At 46.5% G+C, this 12,343-nt stretch overlaps 1 protein-coding gene across 1 annotated transcript in view; it reads left to right on the top strand.

Annotated features, from left to right (window-relative positions):
• The window catches only part of LOC122932638 (N-acetylated-alpha-linked acidic dipeptidase 2-like), a 67,999-nt gene that overhangs the window by 31,109 nt on the left and 24,547 nt on the right, over positions 1-12,343 (top strand). Inside the window, exons 10-12 of the mRNA XM_044287163.1 lie at positions 985-1,070; positions 2,785-2,904; positions 11,055-11,137. Of these exons, the coding sequence (XP_044143098.1) occupies positions 985-1,070; positions 2,785-2,904; positions 11,055-11,137 (289 nt within the window). The remainder of the gene's footprint in view (positions 1-984; positions 1,071-2,784; positions 2,905-11,054; positions 11,138-12,343) is intronic.

Below are 12,343 nucleotides of genomic sequence, written 5' to 3'. Positions count from 1 at the left end.
ATTTTATGTTGGCCTTCCACCATTTGCAGTCCAGAGGTCTGTTACTGTGCAGATCTCTGCAGACCTCGTGCACATGACCACATCCCCCTGGATCCGCAAAATACAAATATTGGCCCGTGTGTCCTGCTTTTTTTTTCTACTAGAAAAATCTCTATTCTTGTCCCCAAAATGGACAAAAATGGGACACGTTCTATAATTTGCGGAACGGACATGCAGATGCAGACACATAGAAATTAATAGGTCCATGTGGGATCTGCAGGGGAAAAAAAAAAAATCGGACACGGATCCAAAATATGGCCGTGTGTAGAAGTCCTCAGTCAGTAGGACCACATTGTCCCATTTCTCTGCTTGCCTATGGCATCCATTATGCGGCCAATGCACCTCGTGTGACTGAGCCTCAATCTGAACAATGTTCGGCGATGACCAGCAGTGTTCTCCCGGCCTCCATCAGTCCGACCTTACGAGCCGCCCGTATCCGTGTAAATGGCTCCTCGCCTCCATTCAGACAGATGAAAGCAGCCGACTTAATTTCCTAATGGAAAGTAACCTTTGTGCAAATGTCACCTCTTCTCAGTGCAGACAGATAACCGCGTACCTGCCGTGTGAGAACCATTTATAATGAGGTCGCCTTCAGAGCTGGAAACGTTAACGTGACAAGTGTATAGAAGCGGAATTAAAGGGAAACTGTCATCAGGTGGGGAAGGGGGGGGGGGGGTGTTGCAGCGCTCGGGCTCAGAAGTGTTGTCTCAGTTTTCTCTCTGCCTCGTATGATCCAGAGGGAACACGTAGGGGCCAGGGGCCACATCTACGTGTAGCCTGCTCTGCGTTTATTGGCACCTCGGGTTATTTTAGTGAGTGAGGAGCCCGCGCATCGGGTTACCGCCGTGCCATCGGTTTTATACGCATGGAATGTCTGTGTGAAGTGTTCACCTTGTGTGTAATTATGTTTTCACTTGCGTTAATGAATATTGTATATAACTTCAGACAAGTCAGGATGCACGTCTACAACAACAATGAGGTCACCAGGATTTATGATGTCATCGGCACCATTCGGGGAGCAGTAGAACCAGGTGTGTACCTATAAGAAGAGATGGGATGCTGGGCAGCAGTTAGATCTGGCAATGATGTCCACATAGTGCAGGGCCCTGGCTTTAAGTCTGGCCTAGATCCTTGGTGCACAGCGGGGTCCAACATTGGGACATCGACTGGCGGTTTACATATAAAAGTCTACATAAGCATTTACTACAATCTATACATTCCCTGCATTATATATTTTGTATTTTTGCTGGGTTACATCCTGTATTATACTGCAGAGCTGCACTCACTATTCTGCTGGTGGAGTCACTGTGTACATACATTACATTACTTATCCTGTACTGATCCTGAGTTACATCCTGTATTATACTCCAGAGCTGCACTCACTATTCTGCTGGTGGAGTCACTGTGTACATACATTACATTACTTATCCTGTACTGATCCTGAGTTACATCCTGTATTATACTCCAGAGCTGCACTCACTATTCTGCTGGTGGAGTCACTGTGTACATACATTACATTACTTATCCTGTACTGATCCTGAGTTACATCCTGTATTATACTCCAGAGCTGCACTCACTATTCTGCTGGTGCAGTCACTGTGTACATACATTACATTACTTATCCTGTACTGATCCTGAGTTACATCCTGTATTATACTCCAGAGCTGCACTCACTATTCTGCTGGTGCAGTCACTGTGTACATACATTACATTACTTATCCTGTACTGATCCTGAGTTACATCCTGTATTATACTCCAGAGCTGCACTCACTATTCTGCTGGTGGAGTCACAATTTACTTACATTATTTATCCTGTACTGATCTTGAGTAAATGCACACAGCAACTCCACCAGAAGAATAGTGAGTGCAGCTCTGGAGTATAATACAGGATGTAACTCAGGATCAGTACAGGATAAGTAATGTAATGTATGTACACAGTGACTGCACCAGCAGAATAGTGAGTGCAGCTCCGGAGTATAATACAGTATGTAACTCAGGATCAGTACAGGATAAGTAATGTAATGTATGTACACAGTGACTCCACCAGCAGAATAATGAGTGCAGCTCTGGAGTATAATACAGGATGTAACACAGGATCAGTACAGGATAAGTAATGTAATGTACACAGTGACTGCACCAGCAGAATAGTGAGTGCAGTTCTGGAGTATAATACAGGATGTAACTCAGGATCAGTACAGGATAAGTAATGTAATGTATGTACACAGTGACTGCACCAGCAGAATAGTGAGTGCCGCTCTGGAGTATAATACTGGATGTAACACAGGATCAGTACAGGATAAGTAATGTAATGTATGTACACACTGACTGCAACAGCAGAATAGTGAGTGCAGCTCTGGAGTATAATACAGGATGTAACTCAGGATCAGTACAGGATAAGTAATGTAATGTATGTACACAGTGACTGCACCAGCAGAATAGTGAGTGCAGCTCTGGAGTATAATACAGGAGGATGTAACTCATGGTAAATAATGTACTTACAAAGTTAACACTTCATGTAAATCAATTCTATACATAAACTGTACGATGGTTTTGGGCCTCTAAGTAGTGACGGGTGAATACACCTGCCGGCAGGGAGAGCGGCAGCACCAGTTAACGTGTCAGAGCCCACTGATTTCCTGGGGGGTCCAGCACATGTTCCTCACCAGTGTTGTCCCCTTACTTGTCAAAGACCCCTTAAAAACGAGTCATTAGCATTTATTACAGTTATTGTGGTATCTTCTCCAGATCGGTATATTATTCTGGGAGGTCACCGTGACTCGTGGGTGTTCGGAGGAATCGATCCAACAACCGGGGCCGCAGTCCTCCAAGAAGTTGCAAGGAGCTTTGGAGCAAAACTAAGACAAGGTACAGATTTTAGAAACCGCATCATGGAAATAAGTGCAGTGGTAGGTTGTGATTGGCGCCAGCCCTGGGACCTCAGATAGTAGGTGAGTGCGCTTACTCGGTGAATGCAAACTCATTTTTGGGATTGGAGTGGATCACAGAGGTGGGACCTGCACCTCCTGGGATATTTATGGCAGATGGGACAGCTCCTTTATTGGGGACCTCTCCCCTCTCCTGACATTCCCCATGTAGTAATAACTCTAGAGTCTAGGATGTATCGTTCCTTTATTATTCCTGCTAGAAGTTTATAAATAAATTCCAAGAAGTCTGCTACAAAGATCCAGAAGATGGGTGTTACCAGTTGGAGGTGTGTCCATGCACAGTCTGCCACTGGTAGCACTGACTGGATAGTATCAAACGGTGCAGGGACAACCCCCAACTGGTAACAGCCATCTGGACCTTTATTGCAGACCGCTGGCAATTCATTCATAGGCTTTCTAACAGGAATAATAGAGGGACAGTGCAACATAGTCATAACAATAGATGCTCCTGAATTTTTATTTCATGGGGGATGCGTGTAGTTACTAAAACAGACACGTCAGGAGAGGCGACAGCTACTTTTTAAAGGGGAAGTGTAGCATGCCGCCGCCGTCATTGCAATGAACAATAATATTGTTCTCCTATAAACCTTCAACATAAAATTCTTTTGGACCCTAAGGCCGAGTGCCAGGTGAATAAGACATCTGGACAATGTAGTGTGGTGGAAGCCAAGTCTGTCAGGAGATGTTGGCCGGTTGGCATCGTTTCTCACTTGGCAGTGTAGTGGACACGCGCGGAGCTTCGTCAGGTTAACCCTTTGTGGCCATTCTGTAATCCCGAATGAAAAACACAGATAGGATAGCAGTGAAGCAATTCCAAGATCAATCCCATTATAATTAATGAGTTGAAAAGTGTAAAAAAAAACACAAACAAAATAATTGATTGCACTTATAATTGCACCTAAGGTACTGACAGTATATTATATACCAGACTGTATGATGCCCTTAATGGGGTCCTGGTCAGCTATAATGGTATAAACTGAACTGTCTTACCGGATGCAGATGCAAGTACTGATGATCCGGTACTGGTCCTTAAGGAAAAGGTCCCAGACTTGGTTTAAGGAAATCCTCATGAGGTCGGGTGTCCGTATGATAGGAACTGCTTCAGGAAGTAACTGTCCCTAGATAACCCTATGATAAAAGGTGTGTGGGGGGGGGGGACGACGACTAATATATCTATCTATACAGAGCACCCGCCTCGACCCCATTGTCCGGAACCTGCTCCTGCACCGGCCAATTCCATATTCGTCCCTTAATCCTAGGAAGTTCATAGGTGACATGTTTCATGAATTACCAGCCCTTTAAAGGGGTTTTCCAAGAGGTGTTTTTTTTTTTTTTTTTTTTACTAATGAGCTATGCTCTGGATAAGTAATCAGCATCTGATTGGTGGGGGTCCGACACCCCACCAATCAGCTGTTTGAGAAGACACCGGCACTTGCAGTAGCACCGCGACCTTCTATCAGCTCACCTAGCACGGCGCCATCCATTGTAAGGTGGCTGTACTTGGTATTGCAGCTCAGCCCAATTCTCTTCAATGAAGATGAGCTGCGCCTAGGCCATGTGACCGATGAACATGGCGTCGCTGGCCTAAGCTAGGACTGCGCTGCTACTGTGAGCGCAGCTGCTTTCTCAAACAACTGACTGGCGGGGGTCCCCTACCGATCAGATACTCTCAGCAAATCCCTTTAAGCCAAAATCAAATGTCTATGCAGAGGATTTGGAGCTTTGCATCAGAAAAACAAACCTCCGAACAATGTGAAGATGCATCGATCGGCGCAACTGGCTGAACCTGTACAGGTTAAAATAAACAAAATTGCATTTAAGCGGGTGGGATTCGCCGCAGGTTACGTAATACTTTGGGGCACCGAAGTGAATCGTAGCTTTGGATGAAATTAACGGCTAGCTTAATCCTGGACAAGATGCTCCTAAAGAGTTAAAGAAGTGGACAGGAAGAGATCAGACCATACAGCTCGCCGAACCAGATTTACCGGAATGGAAAGAGACTACTCCCAAGGAGTGTGGTGTCAAACAGTGACGCAACCGCCGCACAGTGCCGGTGCCATGTTTAGGCTCCATTCACACATCCGCAATTCCATTTCGCATTTTGTGGAACGGAATTGCGGACCCATACATTTCTAAGGGGCCGCATGACGTGCGGCCCTGATCGGAATTGCGGACCCGCACTTCCGGGTCCGCAATTCCGATCCTGAAAAAAAAATAGAACATGTCCTATTCTTGTCCGCAATAGCGGGCAAGAATAGGCATATTCTCTTAGTGCCGGCAATGTGCGGTCCGCAAAATGCGGAAAGCACATTGCCGCTGTCCGTGTTTTGCGGATGTGTGAATGGACCCTAACAATAGAAAGGAACATAAAGGGATCTCCCCACAAAGACATGGGGTATTTTTTACATTTGCACCCAGTTCTATGCTGTATTAGGACGGGCCCTATTTTAGTGTAGTCCCCCCAACAATAGTTCCCCCCCCCCCCCCCCCCCCCATGTTGAAATCAAAATTTTATTGGTCAGGTTGGTTGATTTCAGAAATGATCAGGATCTGTGTGAAGCTGTCCAGCTTCCTCCTGACACTGAGCAGACAGATACTTAACACTTGCATTGAACATTCAGAGATTTACTACATAATGAAAGTACTAAATCCAGACACAGAATAAAAATAACAGATCCGTCAACAGCATCTTGTTGATGGTTTCCATGGCCACGGGAAAATAAAATAAATAATTGAAAACACCAGAAACCTCTTTACCGGCTGTTGTCCTGGGTCACGTCAGGTGGAGGAGTAGATCTGGCAGGTTGATATGTATTTTGCCTGCGGTCCTATAGTGAGGCGACGCACTGTGTAGTGTTTGTGCCGGATTTACCTTATAATTAGTCTAATTAACCCTCCATGTTTCATAATAAACAAGCGGTGAGAACAAAGATTCCACTGGGAAATCGCGGAAATTTACAGAACGAGAGTAGTGCGAAGGCTGAAATCAAGGCCACGACCGGAGGATAGCCGGGGACCAGCAATTTACTTACACCGCAGCAGCCATTTTGTTGTCGAGGCATGGGTATAGCAGTGACATTTCTATACACAAGATGTGAGGGTAATACATGTTGTAGGAAGGCTCAGGGCTGGATTATATAGAGGGCACATGAGGCGCTTGCCCCCGAGCCACAACAAGCCCCTGCCAGTCACTGCTTATATCAGTCTGGCCAACTTTGAGTGAGGACATCCTAGAGATACTGAAAGGGGACGTATAAATGCAACATTTGTGGTCTGTACCCCATCCATTTACGTAGGACACACCTACTACCTACAGTATTTGGGTTCCAAAAAGTGCATAGGACCCCCTTCATTACAAACTAAAACAATTAGAGATCACCAGACCCCTAAATAAATATAGACCCCAGACCAGACCCCCTAACTAAAAGCAGATCTCAGGCCAGACCCCCTAAATCAGGGATCAGCAACCTCCGGCACTCCAGGGGTTGTGAAACTACATGTCCCATCATGCACGCTTGCTTGGCTCTTCTCTGAACTCCCACAGAAGTGAAAGGAGCATGCTGGGAGTTGTAGTGTCACAACAGCTGGAGTGCTGAAGGTTGCTGACCCATGCCCTAAATAAATACAGCCCCAAACCAGACTCCCTAAATAATACAGACCTCTGATCAGATTCTTCAATACTGACCCCAGACCAGACCCACTACATAAATACTGACCCAGACCAGACCCACTACATAAATACTGACCCCAGACCAGACCCACTACATAAATACTGACCCCAGACCACACCCACTACATAAATACTGACCCCAGACCACACCCACTACATAAATACTGACCCCAGACCACACCCACTACATAAATACTGACCCCAGACCACACCCACTACATAAATACTGACCCCAGACCAGACCCACTACATAAATACTGACCCCAGACCAGACCCACTACATAAATACTGACCCCAGACCAGACCCACTACATAAATACTGACCCCAGACCAGACCCACTACATAAATACTGACCCCAGACCAGACCCACTACATAAATACTGACCCCAGACCAGACCCACTACATAAATACTGACCCCCCAGACCAGACCCACTACATAAATACTGACCCCAGACCAGACCCACTACATAAATACTGACCCCAGACCAGACCCACTACATAAATACTGACCCTCCAGATTACCCCAAAACAATGAAGTCTCAAACATAGATTACTCCAAATACAGACCAAAAACCAGTTTCCCCTAAACACAGGCCCCAGATCAGTTGTACAGACATCTTTCTGTCCCTCTCAGTCATACGACAGTCCCAGGCGCCAATGGTCATCTGCCAAGGTGTCCATGAGTTTGGAGGACTGCACGAAGAGATGAGTGTGTTGTAAAGAAGCGGCACCTGGAGAATTGCCTACTCTTTTGGTAATTGTCTATACACTGCTCACCCATTAGGTCTTCTGATGTTTGGTGACCCTATCCAGCTAAAAATGAGTGGCGATGTGACCATAAATGTATGTGGCACTGGCAGACCATGTGCATGTGTGGTCACCTCCTATTTGTGGCTGCGATAGGGGGTCAGGTGAGATCCCATGAAACTCTGTCCCAGAACTATTTAGGGGTGGAATACAATCTGAATACTACTAGATGGACATTCTGGGGGTTGAACACACAGAAGGCTGAAGCAACAGTGATGAAGCAATGTTCAACAATATTCAAGCATCACTATAGTTGCTGACAGTCACAAATTTGATGGGATTGTCCCCATTTTTTGGGGTAGGGCCATAAACTACACCAGCAGAGATCTGAATTTTGGGGCCTGGTCTGGATTCTGAATTGCAAAATCTGGTCTGAGGTCTTTTTTTTTTTTTGCGCCTGATCTGGGGTCTGAATTATGGGGTCTGGTTTGAGGTCTAAATTTTGAGGTCTGGAGTTTTGTTTCTGGAAACCTATTCACAGGTTAGAGAATGTATCTGATCGCTGTGGGTCCACCCACTTGGACCCTCAGCGATCATGAAAACAGAGGGAAGCAGTGGTGTGCATGCATGTCCACAGCTCCATTCACTTTGATGAGACTGACGCGTACAACGCTCTATGCGATTTCCTTCAGTCCCAAGTGAACGGGGCAGCGATCACATTTCTGCACCACCACTCCATTCTCATAGAAAACTCTGGGCCTTCAGTTTCGGCGACTGCTGAGTGTCCCAGTGATCGGGGCACCAGCATTCAGACGCACATTCCCCATCCTGTGGATAGTGTTTTTAGTGGTATACATCTAACCAGACACGGTTTGGAGCGTTATAAAAATTTGTAGGTGTATACCACTAAAAACCACTATACCACTAAAAACACTATCCACAGGATGAGAAATATGTGTCTGAATGCTGGTGCCCCGATCACTGGGACACTCAGCAGTAGCCAAAACTGAAGACCCAGAGTCTTCTATGAGAATGGAGTGGTGGTGCAGAAATGTGATTGCTGCCCCGTTCACTTGGGACTGACGGAAATCGCACAGAGTGTTGTACGCGTCAGTCCCATTGAAGTTAATGGAGCTGTGGACATGCATGCACACCACCGCTTCCCTCTGTTTTCATGATCGCTGATGGTCCAAGTGGGTGGACCCACAGCGTTCACATATATTCCCTAACCTGTGAATAGGGGATAAGTATTCTCAGTGGTAGAACCTCTTTATGGCACCTGCACTCACTGCTATATTTCACCCTGGGCTCTGGTACTGACCTCGTGGCAAATCGATGTGTCTTTCTGAATCTTTCCCAGACTAGCTTCCTCTGAGCTTCCTCCCTAAATCAGGATGCCACCGTACTAGTACTCCTAGGGTTAAGATTCCCATGGATTTACTCACTCACTTCACACACACAACCAAGACAGAAGCTGGCACCTTCAACTTCACGCTCCCAAGCAAAGCTCACCCCTACGCAGTATATACACTCTGGCTCCCACGTCTGGGCTGCCAGCTGGGACTAATCCACTGCCGCCTCCTAAGGGGAGATCAATTAAGATGCCCCAGTCCAGATCCTGCAGGTCTGCCGCCTCCTAAGGGGAGATCACTTAGGCCTCTTTCACACGGGAATTGCAGGAAAATGTGTGGGTGTGTTGCGGGAACACGCACAATTTTTTCCCGCGCGAGTGCAAAACATTGTAATGCGTTTTGCACTCGCGTGAGAAAAATCGGCATGTTTGGTACCCAAACCCGAACTTCTTCACAGAAGTTCGGGCTTGGGATCGGTGTTCTGTAGATTGTATTATTTTCCCATATAACATGGTTATAAGGGAAAATAATAGCATTCTGAATACAGAATGCATAGTACAATAGCGCTGGAGGGGTTAAAAAAATAAAATAAAATAAAATTTAACTCGCCTTAATCCACTTGATCGCGCAGCCGGCATCTCTTCTGTCTACATCTTAGCTGTGTGCAGTAACATGACCTGTGGTGACGTCACTCCGGTCATCACATGATCCATCACATGATCTTTTACCATGGTGATGGATCATGTGATGACCGGAGTGACGTCTCCACAGGTCCTGTTACTGCACACAGCTAAGATGAAGACAGAAGGAGATGCCGGCTGCGCGATCAAGTGGATTAAGGTGAGGTAAATAAAAAAAAAATTTTTAACCCCTCCAGCGCTATTTTACTATGCATTCCGTATTCAGAATGCTATTATTTTCCCTTATAACCATGTTATAAGGGAAAATAATAATGATCGGGTCTCCATCCCGATCGTCTCCTAGCAACCGTGCGCGAAAATCGCACCGCATCCGCACTTGCTTGCGGACGCTTGCGATTTTCACGCAACCCCATTCATTTCTATGGGGCCTGCGTTACGTGAAAAACTCAGAATATATAGCATGCTGCGATTTTCACGCAACGCACAAGTGATGCGTGAAAATCACCGCTCATGTGAACAGCCCCATAAAAATGAATGGGTCCGGATTCAGTGCGGGTGCAAAGCGTTCAACTCGCACATCGCATCCGTGCGGGATACTCGCCCGTGTGAAAGGGGCCTTAAGATGCCCCAGTCCAGGTCCAGCAGATATTTACCGTAGTCCCCCTGGGCTACTCCATCTGCCACCTCCTAGGGCAAGATCTGTAAAGATGCCCCAGTCCAGGTCCAGCATAAATCAACTGTAGCCCCCCCCCCCTTCCCCGCCAGGGGAAATCTCTTGCTTTGCTTAACTGTTAACTGTGAAGGTGCCTGACACAAACCACACAGACAAACACACACAGTAGAGCAAACTCAAACTTTTCGGATTCTAGGAACTCAGGATTTTACATCAACCGAAGTTGCTACTACATAACGTCAATAGCAGAACAGATCGTCACAGCACAGTGGAGAGGTAAGAGGCAGATGAGATAACCAAAATGTTCTCACCTTGTCTCTGACGCTGCAGTCCTCCTCCTCAAGCGTGGTCCACCCAGCTCTGGGAACCCCAAAACTTCGGCTAGCGACGTTTCTTTTCCTGAGCCCCGCGTATTGGGCGCCAACTGATAAAGATGCCCTCAATCGGGCTGATTACATTTGCTCTACTGCTCCAAATTAATAGTAACCCAAGGGTTTTACGTGCACGGAATAAAAAAATTGAGACACGCACACTGGGGTCAAAGCAAATTTTTGTTTCTTACAGGAAGTACAGCAGTTTTGTAAAGTCATCAGAGGGGCATTCCCCCTGAGGCATGTGGCATTGTTACATCGGCGAAAATATGAAAAGAGATGACACTTGGTATCTGCCCATTGTGCATTGTTTTACTAACTGTGGTATGTGAACTATGTAAATATCTAGCTATAGGCGCCATCTTGTAATGGCGTTTTCACTAACAGCAGAACAGCATATTTGACGTAGCAAGGAGTCGTGTTCTCTTCGGTAGGATGGAACCTTTTTGCTCTGGAGAAGATAAGGTGTTGTCTGAGAGCTAAAGTACGTGGGATCTTTCTTAGCTGAACCAAAGAATGTAGTCCAAATCTCTATCAAGACCATTGTTTGACATTGTGTTGATTACACCTTCATGTGAGGAGTGAATAATTACTAACACCGTTATTATTATCAGGCTGGAGGCCCAGAAGAACAATCATCTTCGCCAGCTGGGATGCAGAAGAATTCGGGCTGTTGGGATCTACAGAATGGGCTGAGGTGAGAGAATTTAGTCTTTGGTGCCAAAAGCTCCAGTTCCATGGACAGGGTCGTAGCTATGGGGGGGGGGGGGGGGGGGGGGGGTACAGAGGGAGCAGTTGCACCCTAGGCCTGGGGCCAGAGTTGGACTAAAGACAGCTCTGCTACATGAGGAGACACCAGGCACATTGGCATAGGGAAGTGGGCACAGCCACTCTTCACACAAGTATGTGTGTAACTTCAGTTTCTATGGCTCAGCAAAAGAATAAAATATTTAAAGGGGTTTTCTGAAACTTTAGAACTGATGACCTATCCTCGGGACACCCGACACCCATAACAGGAGCCCCACCGATCAGCCGTTTGGGAAGGCAGTAGCGCTGCGGCCTTCACTCTGCTTTTCCTAGACCAAATGACAACAGGTTCATATGGCCTAGGTGCAGCTCAGCCCCTGTTGGTAAGCACGGAGAAGAACACGACGCTCACAGGACCACTGGTGCCTTCTCAAATAGCTGATCGGCGTGTGTCCCGGGTGTCAGACCCTACCAACCAGATACTGTTATCTAAAGTCTTGGAAAACCCTTTTAAGAGCTTAAAAGTTACGTCATTTAGCGTCTACAGGGGACGATTACCTGCATCTTGCTCAGATTTTATTGTTTGGCTACGTTTTTACTCAGCTCTATTAGGACAAAGCTGTGATCTGTGACTACAGTTTAGCTGCAGAGACTACAGGGAGCCTGAGGTAGTCTCAGACACACCCCCTGCAGCATCATTGGTTCAGGCTGCTGCTCTGTACCTCCTCCTGCAGCTTGGCTTCCTCTGATTGGCTGCTATGTATAAACACAAACCTATCACAGGCTCAGCAGGAAGTGCTGATTTCTATTACAGCGAGGACAGTAGAATTATCAGGTGACTGATGATTATCAGGTAACTGCCGCACTTGTGCTTCATAAATGGGAGCCTGGTTTTTAAATAGGATTGCTGGGGGTGGTATATAGTGACCTGAGTCAGCAGGACTAGAACTTGCAGCCAATCAGACTTTTCACGAGAATGGGGGCACCATACCCCGTGTGACCCCCTGAAATGAATGGAGCGGCATGTCGAGCATGAGCACTGCCGCTGCTTTCATCTTCATAGGATTGCTGGTAAAAGCAGAGCACTGTACTCCCATAGTCTTTCATTTCGGAGGGCCCCTCGTGATTGGTGGGAGTCCTGTGGATAGTGTGTAGT

Source organism: Bufo gargarizans, chromosome 3 (genome assembly GCF_014858855.1).
Source record: "Bufo gargarizans isolate SCDJY-AF-19 chromosome 3, ASM1485885v1, whole genome shotgun sequence".
NCBI classification, from domain to species: domain Eukaryota; kingdom Metazoa; phylum Chordata; class Amphibia; order Anura; family Bufonidae; genus Bufo; species Bufo gargarizans.
Note: the sequence above shows the minus strand (reverse complement) of the source record. Positions and strands in the feature narration are given on the sequence as shown.